This window comes from Puma concolor, chromosome D4, assembly GCF_028749965.1.
Source record: "Puma concolor isolate L17-30 chromosome D4, mPumCon1.1.hap2, whole genome shotgun sequence".
Taxonomy (NCBI): Eukaryota; Metazoa; Chordata; class Mammalia; order Carnivora; family Felidae; genus Puma; species Puma concolor.
This window is the reverse complement of record NC_141679.1, coordinates 95,373,085-95,393,826: the sequence shown is the minus strand read 5'-3', so window position 1 is coordinate 95,393,826 and position 20,742 is coordinate 95,373,085. Positions and strand designations below refer to the sequence as shown.

General features: G+C 48.8%; 1 protein-coding gene across 10 annotated transcripts in view; it reads right to left on the bottom strand.

The window, feature by feature from the left end:
* EHMT1 (euchromatic histone lysine methyltransferase 1) overlaps window positions 1–20,742 on the bottom strand; it is a 155,522-nt gene that overhangs the window by 30,741 nt on the left and 104,039 nt on the right. For 8 of the 10 annotated variants that reach the window (XM_086684651.1, XM_086684652.1, XM_086684657.1 and 5 more), the window contains 6 exons: window positions 17,693–17,838; window positions 11,430–11,573; window positions 10,182–10,408; window positions 8,943–9,116; window positions 7,810–7,892; window positions 6,117–6,223 (listed from right to left, as the gene is read on the bottom strand). In XM_086684651.1, the coding sequence (XP_086540777.1) occupies window positions 6,117–6,223; window positions 7,810–7,892; window positions 8,943–9,116; window positions 10,182–10,408; window positions 11,430–11,573; window positions 17,693–17,838 (881 nt within the window). The remainder of the gene's footprint in view (window positions 1–6,116; window positions 6,224–7,809; window positions 7,893–8,942; window positions 9,117–10,181; window positions 10,409–11,429; window positions 11,574–17,692; window positions 17,839–20,742) is intronic. The other 2 variants (XM_086684656.1, XM_086684659.1) reach the window with 1 other exon arrangement.

Genomic DNA, 20,742 nt, shown 5'->3' with positions numbered 1-20,742 from the left:
AAACTAGAAAAGCCTGCCTCGTATCTTTCCTGGGGAATCTCAAGAAAAGCTCAGGTTCTAAAGGAAGAAAAATACACAAAATCACAGGCTCCCAAGCTCAGAGGGTGAGCAGCCTGGGCCAGTGAATTAAACATCAGGCTAAGAATCCAGGCAGGTGGAGCCAAGCCCTACACATCAGGTCAGCCCAGAAGGCCACAGAAAACAACACTAAAAAGGGCTGGTTTTCCACAATAAGTAACATTTTATTTTGCAACAGTTTAAGACCCACAAGAAGCTGCAGACCAGCACAGAGCTCCTGCTTCCACTTGCTTTCCCAGGATGGCACCTCACACGAGGGCAGCAGAGGCAGGCCCGGGGACCAGAGCTCAGGCACACTTCCTCCCTCAGTGGTCACGGACACAAGGCAGGCTTCTGCCCTTGGACTGAAAGGCAGACACAGAAGAATCCCCACTGTGGGACTCCATGAGCACAAAGCTGAGAGGCAAACACGGGTAAGCCACATGGTTTGCGGGTGCTTGCAAGGTGGTCAAACCAGAGAAGTGCAGAGATGGGGGCTGTCACCATCAGAGCCTGGAGAGCCAGCCCCTCTGGCGGGGGGTAGGCTCTGTTGTGTCCTGACCTCGGGTGAGGTGGGAGCCATTTATGATTATTTATTAACAGGATGCTTATACCGTAAGGACTTTTATTTTTCTTAATTTTCAAATGTTTATTTTTGAGACAGAGAGAGACAGATCGTGAGTAGGGGAGGGGCAGAGAGAGAAGGAGACACAGAATCCCAAGGAGGCTCCAGACTCCGAGCTGTCAGCACAGAGCCCGATGCGGGGCTCAAAGTCACAAACTGTGAGATCGTGACCTGAACAAAGTCAGGCAGTTAACTGACTATGCCACCCAGGCAACCCTACCTTAAGGACCTTTCTGTATGCATCACACATACACGCATTCACACACACACTCTTTAACATAAAAAAAAAAAAAAAAAAAAAAAAGGGCCAGGGGCGCCTGGGAGGCTCAGTTGGTTGAGTATCAAACTCTTGATTTTGGCTTAGGTCATGATCTCAAGGTTTGTGAGTTCGAGCCCCAAATCGGGCTCTGCACTGACAGCACGGAGCCTGCTTGGGATTCTCTCTATCCATCTCTGCCCCTCCACGCTTGTGCGTGCTCTCTCTCTCTCTCAAAATAAACGAATAAATATTAAAAACGAGAAAAAGATTTCTTTAAAAAAAAATTAAAAAAAAAAAAAAGGCCAAAGAAAAAACAAGTCCTTTAAAAGGAATGACAAGCTAATTTCTTAAAAAGCAAGCATGGAAACTAGAAGACAGTGGAATCATTCCTTAAACAAAGCAAGAGAAATGAACCAGCAACCTAGAATTCCAAATCCAGGGTAACATCTCCCAAGAAGCCCTCCATACCAGTCTCCGAGAGTGAGGAGAAGCCTGGGTGGCCCCCTCACTCAACCTCATGCAGCAAACAGGCCCATTGGGGTGACCTGCCCCCACCTCCTGCTTCATCCCTGTCCTACAACAGTCCCACACTGTACTGGGCCTCCAGGCCACCCTCAGAGAAGCATAAGCCACACCCTCTGTGACTCCATAGGACAAGGATGAGAGGACATCCGGTTGGAGTACTGACTCCCAGCCCCCTCCCTCAGAGCACCAGCATCCGAAGCCACTGCCTCGATAGCCATGCCAGCTGCCCTTGACCTCTCTCCAACAGGCTTGTCCTCTGTCAGATTAGCTACTTACCACTGTCACTGCCAAGAACCAACCCTTGTGACCACTTTGGGAGGCCGCCTCGGCTGTCCCCAAGTCCTACCAGGCTTCTCTTGAACTTGCACCCGAGGCCTCCACAGGTCTCCCCGCCGGAGCTCAGCAGGCCAGCGCACCTTCCCTCCCTCGCTCCCCGGCACCTGCAGCTCCCTCTTCTCGCCTGTCTCAAGACCAAGGACACAACACTTGCACACCAGATCACAGAGTGACCTCTGGAGGCGACAAAGAGGAGTATGTAGCCTCCAAGTGAGTGAAGAGAAAGGAAATGAGAAAACCAAAACAAATATCAACCCAAAAGACAGCAACAAAGGAAATTTAAAAAGAAATATTTGAGGGTGCCTGGGTGGCTCAGTCAGCTAAGCGTCCAACTCCTGATTTCAGCTAAGGTCATGATCTCACGGTTTGTGAATTCGAGCTCCAAGTCAGGCTGTCAGCACAGAGGGATTCACTACTTGGGATTCTCTCTCTGCCCCTCCCTGGCTCACTCGCTCTCTCTCTCTCTCTCTCTCTATCTCTCAAAAAAGAAAAAATAAATAAATGTTTAAAATTAAATGAATGAATGAATGAATGCCAGAAATTACAGTAAGTATTAGCTAGACCAAAAGTTCCTATTAAAATACCAAGACTCTCACCACTGTTATTCAACACAGTGTTGGAAGTCATACCCTCAGCAATCAGGTAACACAAGGAAATAAAAAGCATCCAAATCAGCAAGGAGGAGGTCAAACTTTCACTCTTCACAGATGACACAATATTGTATATGGAAAACCCAAAAGGTTCCACAAAAAAAAAAAAAAAAAAAAAAAAACCAACACTAAAACTGATCCATGAATTCAGCAAAGCCACAGGATATAAAATCAATGCACAGAAATCAGCTGCATTTCTATACACCAATAAAGAAATAGCAAAAGAGAAATTAAGGAATCAATCCCATTTACAACTGCATCAAAAACTATAAAATACGTAGGAATAAACTCAACCAAAGAGGTGAAAAGTCTATACGCTAAATGCTATAGAAAGCTTATGGAAGAATAAAGACACAGAACAATGGAAAAATATTCCATGCTCCTAGATTAGAAGACCAAGTATTGTTAAAGTGTTGATACTACCCAAAGCAATCTACATATTCAGTGCAATCCCTATCAAAATAACACCAGCATTCTTCACAGAGCTAGAACAAATAATCCTAAAATTTGTACAGAACCAGAAAAGACCCCAAATTAGCCAAAGCAATCCTGAAAAAGAAAACCGAAGCTGGAGGCATCACAATCCTGGACTTCAAGACGTATCACAAAGCTGTAATCATCAAGACAGTATGGTACTGGCACAACAAAAGACACTCAGATCAATGGAACAGAACAGAGAACCCAGAAATGGACCCACAAATGTATGGCCAACTAATCCTGGACGAAGCAGGAATAAAGACAGTCTCCTCAGCAAGTGGTGCTCGGAAAACTGGACACCAAAACGCAGAAAAATGAACCTGAACCACTTTCTTACACCAGACACAAAAATAAACTCAAAATGGATGAAAGACCTAAACATAAGACAGGAAGCCATCAAAATCCTCGAGGAGAAAGCAGGCAAAAGCCTCTTCGACCTCAGCCACAGCAACTTCTTACTCAACACATCTCCAGAGACAAGGGAAACAAAAGCAAAAAGGGAACTATTGGGGCCTCATCAAAATAAAATGCTTTTGCACAGCAAAGAAAACAATCAGCAAAACTAAAAGGCAACCAATGGAATGGGAGAAGATATTTGCAAATGACATATCAGATAAACAATTAGTATCCAAAATCTATAAAAAAAACTTACCAAACTTAACACCCGAAAACCAAACAATCCAGTAAAAAAATGAGAAAAAGAACAGACATTTTTCCAAAGAAGACATCCAGGTGACTAACAGACACATGAAAAAGATGCTCAACATCGCTCATCATCAGGGAAATAAAAATTAAAACCACAACGAGGTACCACTTCACACCTGTCAGAATGGCTAACATTAACACCTCAGGCAACAACAGATGTTGGCGAGGACGCAGAGAAAGAGGAACCCTTTTGCACTGCGGGTGGGAATGCAAACTGGTGCAGCCATTCTGGAAAACAGTATGGAGGTTCCTCAAAAAACTAAAAATAGAACCACCCTAAGACCCAGCAATTGCACGACTAGGTATTTACCCAAGGGATACAGGTGTGCTGTTTCGAAGGGGCACATGCACCCCCATGTTTATATGTTTATAGCAGCACTATCAACAACAGCCAAAGTATGGAAAGAGCCCACATGTCCATCAACAGATGAATGGAATAAGAAAATATGGTGTATATATATACAATGGAGGATTACTCAGTAACCAAAAAGAATGAAATCTTGCCCCTTGCAACTACACGGATGGAACTAGAGGGTATTATGCTAAGCGAAAATTAGAGAAAGAGAAATATTATATGACTTCACTCATATGTGGAAGATGAAAATATGGGAAGGGAAGCAAAAATAATATAAAAGGGGGGGCAAAACATAAGAGACTCTTAAATACAAAGAACAAACTGAGGGTTGCTGGAGGGGTTGTGGGTAGGGGGTGGGCTAAATGAGCAAGGGGCATTAAGGACACTTGTTGCAATGTGCACTGGGTATTATACATAGGGGACGAACCACTGGATTCTACTCCTGAAATCATTATTGCACTATATGCTAACTAACTTGGATGTAAATTAAAAAAAATAGTAAATGATAATAAAATAAAATAAAATAAAATAAAATAAAATAAAATAAAATAAAATAAAATAAAATAAAATAAAATAAAATACCAAGATCATCACACTGAGTTTTTAACAAATCTACCAACATGCTACTTAAAAAGATACAAAAAAAAAACAGAGGCTCTTTGGCAAGCCACGAAGCTGGGAAGGGTCTGCAAGAACATTTTCAGGCATTAGGAATCTACCCCAACAGGTGTATCTACTGTAAGATACAAGTGCAAACACCAACGCAGTCGTGTCCTGCCCCGCCCGTGGCTGTCACTTCCATCGGCTCCAGCCAGAACCACCAGGGAACATCCCAGGTGCCCTGGCCGCCAGCACCTCCGGCTCCCACAGAGACATACATGCTTAGGAGACAACCTGTACGTGTGTTCCTCCTGAGACGGCAGTGTCTGCGGGGCACCCGACAGTGACAAGGCAGGGATCCCCCACCAGCATGTTATCACATTAGATATAAGCAAACAGGAAATCGGGCATTTGAGGAAAACCTTTCAAAAATAAAGACCAAATGAACAGAGCAGCATAAAACTTCAAAATTCTCATAATATCTTCAAAGAAACAAGGGAAGAACAGAGGTACAAAAAAGGAACTCACAGGGTGCAAGAAAGATCTCAAGATGGGCCTGTACAGGTTAAAACTCCCCAGAGGAGCTGGAGGGTGAGGTGGAGAACACTGCCAACAAGTGGAAGCGAAAATGAAGGAATGGTGGTGCATGGCAGGAAAGGAAGACCAGAGAATTAGTCCATAAGGCCTAACGTGTAAACAGGGGCTGCAGGGGGCACCACTGGGCATGCAGACGGGAAGACAGCACCCAGAAACCCCAGAACAAGGGACAGGAACGTATGACGTACTAAATGCCCCAAAGGAGTCAAAAGACTGCTGCATCACAGTGAAATTTCAGACCAGTGGGTTAAAGAAAATTTCCTGAAGCTTCCGGAGATAAAAGATCAGACTGAAAATGTGGTCTCCAGGAGACAGGGAACCAATACAGGGTCAGAAAGGGGGTGTCCCAGAGAAAGAAAGCATGGGAGCACGCAACGGGCTTCCTGGTGACATGGAGACAAGGTGCAGTCTGCTGACAGGGTTAGGAATGAATCAGCAGGAGGCCGAGAGACAACAGAAACACAAAACGATTACCGCTCTCGGACGTGACGTGGCCAGCTCTGAAAGTACTGGCGTGACCACCCAACACAAGATCTCCCCACTCATCTCAGCAACACAGGGACATGACCAAATGAGGAGGACTGGGGGAGGGAGGTGCGCGTGCCTGGGCCAAGCCTTCCCACACTCCAAAGTCAGTAATTAATATTAAAAACTGGCTGCAAAATGGAAACGAAAATAACAAATCAAGAAACAGCTGTACAGCAGCACATTATTTTCAAACCCAGTGGTAAACGCCAGAGAAACAGCTTCAAGACTGCCAGCAGGGCCAGGGCGTGCCGGGACTGGAGGGACAGAAACACTGGTTTTCTGTTTAGACCATTCAGTGCTGTTTGACTTCCCAGCTCTCACAACTATGAATCTTGCGCAATTTCACTTGACAAAGGCAAGACAGAGCATGTGGAAGGCTCTGCGGAGAGCCGTGCGTCCGACCTGGATCAGCATGTGGCAGATGTCCACGTGGCCGGCCTCGGCGGCAGCGTGCAACGGGGACCGCTTGTTCTGGTGCTCCATCTTAAAGTTGGGATCAATTCCATCCACTGTGAACACACAGGTTTCACCGGTTATTTCGGGTACAGCCCCTGGCTCCCAGCACTTCAGGATGCTCAGAAAGGCTGGCAAAGATACATGTAGACAACCACCAACGGCCAGCATCGCACGATACCATCCCGTGTCTAGCTAAGCGCAAAGCCAGGCTCCAATTTCACCGCAAGACTCAAAAGAGAGTATGCTAGTTTCACACAAAATTCAACAGGTGGGTCTGTGGTTGGGAGTCACCTAACGTTATAAATCCCTGCCCTCGCTGCTCCTAACCCAGAGGGGCTCCCTTGTGTGTTTTCAAGCACTCTTGCGCTCGGCCTCCCCTGGGCCCGGGCACCTGCTGAGCGCAAGGGCGGCAGGCCCACTGGGCAGCCTCAGACACATGTGGCTTGGTGCACACAGTGCCAGCAGGCCTGACACGGACACTTGGCCAACAGACCAACCAAAGAGCAGCCAAGCAACCTCAGCACCCCATCAAGCCGAGAAAGAAAACGATTAAAACCCCCACTTGGGGGCGCCTGGCAGGCTCAGTCGGTTGAGTGCCTGACTCCGGCTCAGGTCATGATCTCGCGGTTTGTGAGTTCGAGCCCCACTTCGGGCTCTGTGCTGACAGCTCGGAGCCTGGAGCCTGCTTCAGATTCTGTGTCTCCCCCTCTCTCTGCCCCTCCCCCACTCACACTCTGTGTCTCTCTCCTTCAAAAATAAATAAACATTAAAAAAAATTCTTTTAAAACCCACTTTGGTCAACATTAAATAACTTACATTTTTAGCACAAACTGTTAAGTTTCTTTTTTTGACTGTCAAGTAAAGGGATTTTTTAAATCCCTTTTGAACCCAGAGGAACCAACTCTTGAGCTGTGAGCTCAGAATCAAAGTACTGCCCCTTCCTTGGCCGGAGACAGAACTGCGAAGGGTCTCGAAGCATCAACCGTAAGATATCAACCATAAGGTGCATCAAACGTAAGATGTACGTGCAGACATCACTGTCAGTGGTCTTGCTCTGCCCACAACTGGCTTACACCAGCACAGGCCGGGCACTCGCCTTCCTGCCGTCAGCTCACAGCCGGCCCCAGCTCGCTCATCTTGCTTTTTCTGATTCTACATCTCCTCTTGATTTCATTATATGCCTAATTCTTTTTTTAGATGAGAAATTCACAGGAAATATTTCTACTACTATGAATAACAGGATACGAATGTCATGAACAAGAACTGAAATGAGGGGCGCCTGGGTGGCTCAGTCGGTTAAGCATCCGACTTCGGCTCAGGTCATGATCTCACGGTTCATGAGTTCGAGCCCCGCGTGGGGCTCTGGGCTGACAGCTCAGAGCCTGGAGCCTGCTTGGGATGCTGTGTCTCCCTCTGTCTGCCCCTCCCCTGCTTGCACTCTGTCTCTCGCATTGTCTCAAAAATAAGTAAACATTAAAAAAAAAAACAAAAAACAAAAAACTGAAATGAGAGAAATGAGAGACAGATAAAGAGAAACAAAGTAAGAGCCTCCTCCTGAGAAGAGGTACCAGCAAACTGCCACCTGCTCCTGGGGCCACCAGGACAGGCACCAGCCCCAGCTCAGGTGCAGGCCACTTACCCAGCATGAGCAGCACTTTCTGCAGCTCCCCTTGCCTGGCGGAGAAATATAGCTGCTTCGGATGGAAGCGAAGCTTCTTGGGTCTGCGGGGAAAGTGTGGGACAGCTGTGACCCCCAGGCGACCCCACCCTGGCTCCTGGCCCACCTGCTGCCACACACACACATGCACAGGAAGCTGCAGGATGGGAAGACCTGGATGACATCCACCTGCTGATGCCCCAGGGTCAAGGGCACCAAACTCACCAGGCTCAGGCATCTCCCAGTAAAAACAACAAAAATGAGCAACTATCTTCCTCATCCACATCACACCTGGCCCAGCCTGCCCCCTTCAGCAGTACAAAGTCTGGGCCTGGTGAGTGGGGCAGGGGAACACAACAGTCACCAGAACACCAGGGCCACAGACGAGGCTGGACACTAACAAAGCTGAAGTTACGGGGGACCTGGCGATGTGTCCCAACACCTGAGCTTTCCTCAAAGCAAGAGTAACGAGATGCATGCCCCTTCCAGCACAGGCACGCTTCCCCAGGGGAGGACACCTGCCTGGTTCCTAGGTCACAGACTCAGGGTGCTCCTACAGGGTTGTGCTATCTGGGAGTTGATCTGTAAGCCTGAATGACCACTTGATTCAACCCTTCATTTCACAGATGAGGAACCAGTCAAGTGGCATTTGCTCCAATGTCCCGAGGTCAATGCCAAGGGTTAACAACATCCAGGGGAAACATTTGTAAAAGCCTCACCACGACTGTCCTCACTTATGACTTAAAGGATGTCACCTTTTGCTCTTAGTATATTGAACAGCTTGCAATAATTTCCTGAAACAGTATAAAAATATGTGAATTGTCCTGATGAACACCATCAATCAAAAAGCTGATGGATGTTACCAGGGCCTCCTTGGGAATGCCCCATGACCCCATGGGGATGCCCTGTGACCCTCAGATGGTACCCTACCGGATGCAGACACCTAGGAAGTGCAGCCACGGCAGTACTGGAAGCAGTGGGGGATTTAAAGACGTGCGCGCAAATGGCCCAGTGGCTGACACAGAGGGAAGAAAATCTGTAGGAAGGAGCGTCCAGATGTGCAGATGTCAGTGGGTCAGGCCCTGAGCCATCTGAAAATACAAACTGATTCTTACTTTTCCGAGTCTAGAGCGATCAGAGCACTTTCCAAGGTCTCCTTCCCTGGTCCCTGGGAAAGGCCGGGGGCCGGCTTCACCAGCCCCGCAGGCCCTGTGGGGTCGAAGCCCTCGGCTGCCTGGGGGGCCGTACTCTGTGGCTTGCCGTCCTCCAAGAGCGATGGTCCAGCAGTGCTTCGAGGGTAGGAAACAGACAACATGCTGAATGTTAGACACGTGAAAAACTCCGCTTCTTGTGGAAACCAACGAAAACACAGAACATGATTCACTCAGACCCTTCTAGCTATGCTGCTCTCTGAGCATGAAAATGACTTCAGACTCACTTTCTATTTAGTTCCTTGGATCAAAGAGCCCAATTCAAGGGCAAATTCCCAGAAAAAAGTGACATTCAAAGCAAGGGAAACTTCTCCAGGGCTTCCAGGACCACGTTCAAGTTTGCTTTTGTGAATGAGCTTCAGGTTGGATCTATCAAACCCCACCGCTCTCCCCAGGGGGCAAAAATTCCCCTGGAAGTCTGATTCAAAGTATGTTAAATTTATACATTAGCAAAAAGAAAAACAAGAAGAAACTGCCCTCCTCCCAATATTCATTTTGATACATCTACAATTCAAGTCTCTTTTTTTTTTTTTAAATGTTTGTTTATTTTTGAGACAGACAGAGCATGAACAGGGGAGGGTCAGAGAAAGAGGGAGACACAGAATCCAAAGCAGGCACCAGGCTCCGAGCTTGTCGGCGCAGAGCCCGATGCGGGGCCTGAACTCCCGGACCGTGAGTTCATGACCAGAGCTGAAGTCGGACGCTTAACCGACTGAGCCACCCAGGCGTCCCCAAGTCTCTTTTAAATGACCCTCAACAAAGTTTTACTTTTCTCTGTATCAGTATAATACCTGTCATATTACATACTCCCAAAATGAACCATTCCCTTAAAAAAATTCTTTTCTGGTTACCTAGTGCCTTCAAAATACAATTTAGTAATAAACTGCAGCAGCTGGAGCTAATATTTCATATCATACCCATGTGTGACACATGTATGGATGTGTATGGACACACGGAGGGACACAAACGTGTATAAGCACATATGGGGCACGGACGCAGACGTGTGCATACACACAGGCGCAAGGGCGCAGACACACACACAGACGTGCAGGGGTACAGACGTGTACAGACACACACAGTAGTTAGCACTCAGAGACACACACGTTTCCAGGAGAGCTGCCCAAGACTCTGCTGGGCACGTACCTGCCTGTGGTGGTGTCGGCCCTGCCCTCCGCCAAGGAGCTTTTGTCCTGCCCAGGGGCCAGTGTCACGGTAGAGGTTGTGTCCGCTTTTGCGATGGTCACCTCTTTGGCCTTGGAGATCTCCTCCCCACAGTGGGGACAATAGCTGGCATTATTGACTCGAGAGGCACAGTCTTTGTGGAAACGGTGAGAGATGCTGCTCTCAGGCTGACATTCCATAAAATTACCCTAAAAATGGGAAGATGAAAAATTATTTTTTAAAATTAGGGCTAACACGCATAAAAGTACACAGTGCTCCTGAGCCTGCACTTGGCATGGGGGTGCCCAGAGGCCAGTCGGGGCCCCCAGTTCCTGGCTATGTAAGTGGGAGACCTGCATCCTACAGCCCTGAGGCGGGGAGGTCACCTGACTGCCCCCCACACCTCCAAGGGCCACGGCCTCACCCTCCAGCAGTTCTAACCAGAGGAGGGAGGCCCCGAAAGACCAGGCCCCAAGAAGGACCCCTGGAGTACAATCCAGGAACAGAATCGTGGAACAGAACATCGGGAAAACGGTGCTCTGCAGAGATTACCCAGCACCACCATGGGGCACTTCAGGAAAACCCCTGATGGCCTCAAAAGGACTCTCGCTGGCACCAAGGAAGGTAACCCTCCAGCAGCATGAGAAGCAATGAGAGCAGGGCACTCTTGCCGGGAGCTAAGGGTCAATGGACATAGAGAAGCAGTGTCCCTCTTTTTCTTAGCAGAAGCCAACAAAGGACACTGAAGACAAGGAAGGGCACACAGATGTGAAATCCAAAGAGCAGCCACTGTAAAGAAGCTCCTGGCCCAAGTGGGTGTCTCAGCCACGGGCCAAGTGAACCACAGGGCTCCTCGCCTTCATCCAGGCACCGTAGGCACCAGTGCGCACAGGTGTGTATGGAACGAACAAGACCGTAACCACCGAGAGATGAAGGCAAAGCCGAAGGTGAGGCAGGCCCTGTCCAGGAGAAAGGCCGCCGTGTGTTCAGACAAAGTGAACAGGAGGAGAGCGGAGGGTGCCCGGCTCACATGCCCCCATGGTGCCTGGGAGGCCAAAGGTTCACAGGCGGCAAAAAGGGAGCGTATGCAGGGAGGGACCCTCCAGGCGGGCCCCCAGATTCAGGAGCTTCGGGAGGCGTTTGCCACAGCTGTCAGCTAGCGGAGGGAGGCAGCGAGCGCTGGTGCCAGGCTGTGTAGCGGGGCACTCGCACGGCTGGCCGGGCACTCACCGCTGTGCAGAAGTAGCCGCAGCCAGGACAGCACTGGTGCTTCACCATCCGGCCCCGGTGGTCTTCACACAGCACCAAGAGCGGCGCTTTGCTGGATGGGCGCATCAGCTCGTGCTTGACCACGCTGTTGGTGCACCTGCCCAGCTGCAATCAGACAGGACCAGGGTCAGCGACAGGGCCTTCGGGGAGGGGTCTGGCAGGTGTGAGTCCAAGGCAGACTCTGAGGGCTCCCGAGTAGGGATGGAAATGCAGAGGGCAGGCAGGGCTCCATCCTCTGCACATCCGCCAGAAGAGAACAGTGAGCTTGATGACTGGCCACACACACATTGTCCGTGGAGTGGGTGGTTAACTTGCCAAAACGAGGAAAAAGTCTTGGGCAAGTTGGGGTCTGGGCCAGGTACTGAGGAAAAATGGGACTTACGCCAGGCCGGATGGAAAGGATGTTGTGGGTCAGTAATGGGACCTCACTGTGAATCCACAGAACCTACAAGCAGTCACGATGGCCAGAGCAAAACACCAGAGAAAGGGCTACTGCACAGACGACGGGCCGAATGTGGCCCAGGTGCACCCCCGTAGCAGCCCACCTCAGCCTCCGAGGAGACACCCTTGCCCTGCCCAGCGACTGCTCAGCTGACCAGGCCGCCCCACAGCAAGGCCCAGACCCTCCTTCCCCGACCGACATGTGCCCGAGTGGGGGAAGCAGAGACAAAGCACAGACACCAAAGCAAATACGCGGAAATCAGAAGCAGTCTGGGGAGTACAAGCCGGGGCAGAAAAAGAATGTGCAAGAAACTCACCGGCGCCCCTAGAGAAACAGACCTTGTGTCCGTTCTCACATTGGAACAGGACACTATGAAGGAAGACGCATGCTCAGGGAACAAGAGTGAGCTCTCAGAAATCAGAAAAGGTAGAAGAAATGGAAATTTCCACAGAACTGGTGGAAGACAAATGGGAATTTTGCAAAACTAAAGCAGAAAGACAAAAATGTGGAAAATAGAAGAAAACTGGAAGCTCCATCTAGAAGACCTAAAATAAAGGGAAAAGAGAGAAAAGAAAAGGATCAATGAACAAGGGCAACAGGTTTCCAGCACGAAGGGCACGCGTGTCCCTTCTACAGGGAGCCAGTGGCAGCCCAGGACAGTGGTACGCCCAGAGGAGATGGCCTAACCGCCAGCAAGGACTGCATGGGCCCCGCACAGCAACAACCCAAACGAAGAGGAGTGACTTCAACAGAAAAAGGAAACCGTGTCCAACCTAGACTTCTGTCCTGAAATGACGCATTTCCAGAATACAGAGTCTCCGATATTTATCTCCCAAGCCACCTTTCGTAAGAAGCTACTGAAGGTTATGCACCACCAAGATGAGAAAGCTATGACCCAGAGAGACTGGATATGCTGAAAACACCTATAGAAATGTGTAATTCTATCACTCTAGGACTGAATTTAGAATGGGTACAAAGACCATGAAAAACGAGAAAATTATTAACTCTGAGAAACATAAAATGTTGAGGAGGAGAATGAATGTATTCCAAGCACACTGCTGGCTCAGTTGTGAACGTTGCCATCGTGTGTTACGAAAACCACAAATACCGTTTTAACCAAAACTGAGGATAGAACGCAGACTGCAGGTGGGGCGATGAGAAAGAAGAATTAATTAAAAGGTGAGCACCTCTTCCCCAGTCAGAAACCAGCAGGCAGTGTCTCCTAAGGAGAGGGTCAAGGAATGACAGCAGAAAGTGAGTCATGTAAAATTATGGAGAAAAACACAAGGAAAAATTAAAAGAAGTCACAGTGGCTACCCCAGGGGAGGGAGACCGGGAGAGCCACAGCAAAGAGGTGGCACAAACACACATCAGGAGTTCTGCGACGGACACACAGTTAAGCAGACACCTGACAACATCACGGACATTTACGGTTGTCACAAGATGAGATGCTGCTAAACACCCACCCCACACAGCACAGACCCGCACAGAGACTCATCTGGCCCACAGCAGCAGTGGTGCTATGGCAGAGGGACTCTGCTCAGGAGTCTGAGCACAGGACCAGGAGCCAGAGCAGGCGGCACGAGCAGACTGGGAATGTTAGGAAAGTCAAATGAAGATGCTAGAAATAACAAAATATGGAAACAGATGAATGCATTTGACTGGCTCATGAGTATGTATACTCAACAAGGAAGAAAAAGTCACTGAATTGAAAAAGGTCAATGTAATTAACCCAAACCTAAAATAGAAACAGCAAAAAAGAGCAGAGCACCCACCAGCTGAGCCAATGTCAGATAACCTAGCACGCATGATGAGAGAGCCAGAAACAGGAGGGCAGGCTGGCCGAGAAGCACAGGGCTGCCAGGTGAGGAGGCTCTGGGACGAGCAGGTGCCAGATCAGAGTCCAAGAGGCTCAGAGAAAGCAAAGGAGTATAAACACTGAAAGAGAAAAACAAAAGAGCAAAACCATCCCACCCAGGCCCAAAGACAAAGAGAAAACCTCGGAGCAGCCAAAGAAAAACACCACAAGCAAAGGAAGAGAAGTCTGAAGACGGCCAGCTTCTCGTCAGGAGCCAGGGAACACGGCACGGGAGCGGCATGTGTGGGTCCTGAGAGTTCTCCGCCCATGAAAATCTCCCCCAAATGAAGGCAAGAAACAGATATTCTCAGGCACACAGAAGGGAGAGAACTCACTGTCGCCGCAGACCTGCGCCATGGGATGGCTGCAATGGCAGGGTCCCGGACACCATCTAAACAGAGGGAGGAGCGCTGCCTGCATAGGGGCTATATGAAGGTCAACCAGAGACTACTTTTATGTTTAATCAGTCCGGAAGATAATTACTTAAAGAAAAATAACAGCAATGTACTGCGGGTTTTTAGCATATATGAAATTAAAACATACACCAAAAGATGGGAGGGAGGATTTGGAACCATGTCACTGTAAGATTCTCACACCACATCAAATGGTGTGGCATCAGGCAGAGGTTAGAGATGCAGCCTGGAAACCCAGGGCAATCACTGCGAACATCACAGAGCCAATGGTGGGATAAACTGCAATCACAAAAAAATTCAATCCAAAAGGCAGAAAATAGAGAAAAATGAGTAGCGGATGACATAAATCTTAACACCATTAAGATGTCAGGGGCACCTGGATGGCTCAGTCAGTTAAGCGTCCGACTCTTCAGCTCAGGTCACAATCTCGCAGTTCTTGAGTTCAAGCCTCACATCAGACTCTGCACCGACAGCATAGAGCCTGCTTGGGATTCTCTCTCTCCCACCCACCCCTCCCTCTGCCCCTCCTGCACTCTAAATAAATAAATAACTAAAAACAAAGACTGATTATATACAAGAGTAAAACCCTACTACACACTAAAGAAATCCACTTTAAATTTAAAGACAAAGACAGGTGAAAAGTAAAGGACAGGGCATGTGCCCTGCAAACACTCATGACAGGAAAGCCAGGGTGGTTACGTTAGTATCAGACAAGTGAGATCTCAGCAGATGTGCTTCCACGGGGCTGCAGAGGGACACTGCCGAGGGACATATGTGCACGCAGCAACAGGGTTCAACACACAAGAAGCCACACCAATGGGTCCAGAAGGAGAAACCCACAACTGTGGCTGAAGAATCCACACTTGTCCCTTGGCAACAGAACCGATGGACAGAGTCGGCAAAGCACAGAAGACCTGAACAGCAGGTTCCTGACAGCACAGCAACAGTGGTCACATGATTGTATGCATTTGCCAACACTCAGAAATACACACAAAAAGGGGACTTTTACCATGTGAAGTGTGCTTCCATAAAGCTGCCTGACAAGTAAAAAAGACAAATGAGCTTGTTTTGGGAAGGAATGCTAGCAACTAAATAAAGACACGCAGACCACCCAGACAAAAACAATTTTTGGGAAAACAGCAGTGGCCTAAGAATTTCCTGGAATCCCACATAAAACTGAGCAACTAGACTGCAAAGCCACAAGTCACAGACTTATTTACTACAACAAAAGCAAGCTACCACAGCTGCAAGACGCAAACGTCTGGAAGCAGACACAGACCCCGTTTAGCTACAAGACGTGTGTGATGCTGGTGTTGGGGCAGAAAGAGAAGAAAGACCAAGGCAGTGTCTCTGGGAAGCAGGGAGGACTAGGGGAGGGCAGGCTGAGACCTGGGGCCAGTATGCTGCAGCTTCCAGAAACTCTCAAAGCCCACCACCAGAACTCCTGCCTGCCCAAGGCACAAGGACATCAGGGAACAGGTCGGGAACGAGAGGATGAAAGAGATAAAGCCAGTGCTTCTCATAATCTTTGGTTTCGGGGTTCTTTGTGTTCGTGCACTATTAAAAACTATTAAGGGTCCCGGGATGCTTGAGCAGCTTAGTCGGTTAGTATCTGACTTTAGCTCAGGTCATGATATCATGGTTTGCAGGTTCAAGCCCCCCATCGGGCTCTGTGTTGTCAGCTGGGAGCCTGGAGCCTGCTTCATATTCTGTGTCTCCCTCTCTCTCTGCCCTTTCCCCACTCGCGCACGCATGCACGCTCTCTCTCTCTCTCTCAAAAGTAAGTAAGCATTAAAAAAACAAACTATTAAGGGCCCCAAAGACCTTTTGTCCAGGTGGGGTATATCTGTTGACATTTTGCCACTGGAGAAATTTAAAAATAATTTTAAATTTTAATTTATTTAAAAATAGCAATAAACCTATCACGTTAACATAAAGAACATTTTAGTGACAAGAGCGGCGCTGTTCTATATTGTCTATAAAACTCTTTGAATACCTGGCTTAATAAGAGAGCTGGGCTCTCCATCCACTTCTGCACTCAGAGCAGCTACATCAAACTCTACAAGGGTAGTTTCATAAATGCTTTGTTGCTATGTGAGCTCTCAAACCACTGTCCACACGGTTTCAGTACTATTACGTTAAAATACACCATGTTGCACTTCGGATGACTCTGTAACACTATGGAAATTATGAATTCCAGGAGTTAAACAGAGATTCTCAATGCATAAAATGCCAGCATATACTTTGTGAAAAAGATCAGTGAAAAGACACATAACTTTTTATTATCATTATGAAAATAGTCTTGACCTTCCAACTCCACAAAAGAGTTCAGCACAGAGAGGTCCCACACACCCATGCCAAAGATGGGGCAATCTGAGCTTCAAGAATAATTATAACACACAGAATTAAAACCCGTCGAATATGTTCAAATACATACATTCATTCACAATATTATAAAAGAAAGAACTGGTCAACCTCAGATGACCAAGACCAAATTTATGATGTGAAGAGTGGGAAGAAACAGAGAAGGGCTCTCAGGACCCTGCGATCCTCTAGGAGATGTCTGCTGGGGGATGGAACAGATGGGAAGATAGGCCCCTCTACACCACTACCCTAACTGACAAATGAACAACACAGGACAGACAGACCATGGCCGTGCTGAAACCTCTGAGAAATTAATAAATACAGACATCAAGAGTAAGCAGCCGCTACCATCAGAAAAAGAGACAACCAGACGTTCTGTACGTCTTGTCCCGGGTCTGGTCTGTCTCTGTGGCAAGCTGCAGGTGAGCAGGGAGGACACAGGGCCAGCGGACAGCACTGTGAGTGGGAGGCACAGAGTCCAGTCGAGGCAGCCATGTGGCCCGGGACTGTTCCACAGGTAAGTTGGTAGGAAAAGAAAATAAGGGGGATTATAGATAAATTAAAAGGCAAAAGGCCAACAATGTCTCCAAGTTCACGCCAGGCAGAATGAGACTATTCGGAACATGCAGGCAAGGTGAGCACTGTGGAGGGCAGGCTGGGGGTCACTTGGGCCCAGGGCGAGCCCGAACCTTGGTGGCAAGCTACCAGAGTGCTCGCCCTGGACACACTCATTGGGCCAAACATCTGTCTTATATCATTTTCTGGATCTATGCTTCACTCTACAACAACAAGGTTTACAACACATGGAATACAGAAAAGACCATGAGTCCCTAAGATACTAAAGGAAAGGAGAGGGAGGGAGAAACAACCAAGCCCCTGGGACCATCAGGGTACCAACTCCCCACTATGAAGAATGAGGAAAAACAACAAAAAAGACCACGTGGTTATCTGTTCTGTCCATCGAGTACAGAGTGTGTCTGGGGTGCCAAACAACCTTAGTAGGTTAGATGAGGGACACTCTCCTGTGCCCAAGGGTCCAACCAGAAGCTGCAGAGGTATGACAAGCCTGCATCCCACCAATTCTACTGTGCTTCTGGGGTCCTGCCTTAGTCCTGTCACTGCAGCGGAAGTGAGCTTGCTTGCTTACTTCGTGGTCCACGCTTTCCGTAGCCATACACTGGTTGTTGGCCAGAGTAGTGATCTCTCGGCTTTTCGGGGTTTCCATTCGGCAGCTGCAGAGGGGCACTTCCTGAAGGCCGTCCGTCTCCACCAAGTCAGGACCATTGGCCAGCCCTAAAGTCACACAGACACACATGAGCGTCACTAATAACACAGTGCATTCCCAGACAGGCGTCCACTATACTCAGTGGCACAAAGTCCCCACCTCAAGACGCAGTCTAGAAAGTGAACAATTACATAGTCTTTGCAGAAACCTCACGTGGAAGGAAATAAAACAACGCCAATTACTTGCCTGCACGAGCAGCACCCCATAGCAGGAAGGCCCACCCGCGGGTGGAGCGCCCACTGCTGGCAGGGCAGGGCGGGAACCTCTCCCACCAGCATAGCACCTGCCAGGCCCCTAAGGATTCCTTGCTAATCCATGTTCTCAGGAGCCAGGACCTAAGTTCAGAGAAAGACTATACCTTCCTCAGCTACTCCTAAATCTTTTGGTTTTCACACAAAAAAGCATACGTGTTGAGACCTTGTTTTCCTCACTTGGTTTTAGAATTGCTGCCACAGAAACAAACATTCAATTCCATTTGGGAGGGTTTCTTTTCCATGTAGGACACTTATCGGACCGAGGAGGGAAGAGCTGAGGGAGGCTGGGCCAGCGGTGAGAGTACTGATGAGGGTGGCACTTCTCATCCCCAATTCACGGGGAAGACACTAGATGAGCAGTGCTGGGGTGGGGAGGGGGGCCACAGCCCACATCTGAGCACAGCCAGAGCCAGGCCGGCCTCGGGGGTGGGGTGCAGGCAGACCCCTCACTCCGACCCGGCTACAAGGTCTGGCTGCTTCCACAGGAAGACACATTTCGAGTTCTCTTCTTGTGAGACAGCCAAAGAAGAAAAATGGCTTCTTACTGCCATACCTCAGAGCAGGCCCACATGGGGTTGGAGGACATGCCCTCACTGCCTCACTACCCCTGCGTGTAATCCAAGGCTGGCCCTTACCAGGAGAGTCAGGATGCAGGTCTTCCACCACTGGCCAAGTGTCTGGGTCACCTACACTCCAAGACCATGACACCTGTCGTTCGTGAGGAGAGGACACAGGCAAACGGCGAACTGGAACTAACGTTAGAACCGCTACAAGTTTAAAACTGGGAGAGCCCTGGCGGAGACTCTGCTCAGCAACTAGATTTTCAAATGAGGAAGACACAGGCGGTGCAGGGGCCCAGCCAGCATGGCTGAGAAGGCCGAGGGTGGGGTGAAGACCAGGCCTTCGGATTTAGTTTCCCATACACATGGACAAGACAGCAGTGGTTCAGATGCCTCCTGAACGTGGGATGTGCTCCTGTCTCCAGCAGTGGGAGCCACCAGGGGTACCAGGTGAATGGCTCAAGAGAACCCCACCAGGGTACCCACTCCCACTGAGCTCTGGCTCCCCCCAAAATCCCATCACCCACGTCTGGCTTCCCCTCCCATCACCTGCTGGGACCACAATGTCACTCAACCTCAACTCGGCAGAAAGGGCAGCAAAGATGCCTAGAGAGACATGCAGGCAGTGAATTCTGATGGGAAATACTCTCCACGCTCAAGCCTGGGCCATCTGGACCCATGACCCAGAACCATCACCTGCCCTCCCTCTGCACCTGTCACAGAGCACGCCCCCTGACCCCAGGCCTCCAGGGAGCCTGAGGCACTCAGTCCCTCCAGTCCAGCCTCAGGCTCCACAACTGCCTCCCTCGAGTGTCCAAAACTCAGGCTCTAAAATAAATGTACACATGCAAATGCAACTTGTGTCTTCCATGTGCTGATTCTCTCAACTAAAAGTATGACTTTTGAGCAATCACTGACTTATTAGTGAGAAGTTACCAATCCTATCAAGTTTAGAAAGTCAACTTACAAAATGTCATGGAATCTCAGGAACCCTCCGTCTTCTCCTACTTCTCCAGCTTGGCTCCCACCAGTTTGGCCCTTACTTTTACCAGAAACAGAACATAAGCACACGAACACACAACCTCCCCACTGGGACAAGCCCAGGTCACTCCACGAGTGAGCGACAGGAATTTCCACTGTGCTCTTCACCTGCCTCCCCACTGGGCCACAGCAGAGGAGCAGTCTGATTAAAGGAAATACTATTTCCAGCTTATATCCAAATCTAACTTCCTGAAACAAACTTAGAATCAGGTTTAGAAAAATGATCCTTCTGGGGCGCCTGGGTGGCGCAGTCGGTTAAGCATCTGACTTCAGCCAGGTCACGATCTCGCGGTCCGTGAGTTCAAGCCCCACGTCAGGCTCTGGGCTGATGGCTCGGAGCCTGGAGCCTGTTTCCCATTCTGTGTCTCCCTCTCTTTCTGCCCCTCCCCCGTTCATGCTCTGTCTCTCTCTGTCCCAAAAATAAATTAAAAAAAAAAAAAAAAAAAAAAAAGAAAAATGATCCTTCATGTGGAAAGAAAGCACGAGGTGACTATGCTGACAACTTTATGATATGACAGAGATGCTTTCTGCTCCATTTGGTGCAAGAAGAAAGATGGTTTCTCTGATGGACAAGTCTACAACTTGCGTTTTCGGCTAAAGCTGTGATTTCCCACACTAAAGAGGTGATCAAAATTCTTCTAGCATTCAAAACCCTAAAAAGCTAGTTATCTGTCCTCAGAAGACTGACAGGTTAAACCCCAACAGCAGCACATGACCCACAGCTTCACGGTCCACATGGGGTGTAAATAACTTGGGGATTTCACATTGTAAAGAGATTTTCCAAAACAGTCAGCGATTAGTTACTTTTCACTGATGAAAGACTTTGAAATGGTTCAAGAAGAGGAGGCAGCGGTGGGGAGAAAGCCCTGCACCACCAGGGCCGGCTGGCAGGAGAACTCCAGAGCAGCAGGGGGCCGCAGCTGCGCCCACACCCTCACAGCCCAAACCAGCACTAGGTGTACCCTTTGTTTCAGCACACAACGGACCTGGGCACCAATCACAATCAGAGTCAGAGAAGATGACAAAACCACACTATTGACAGTTTTAGCACCTGTAC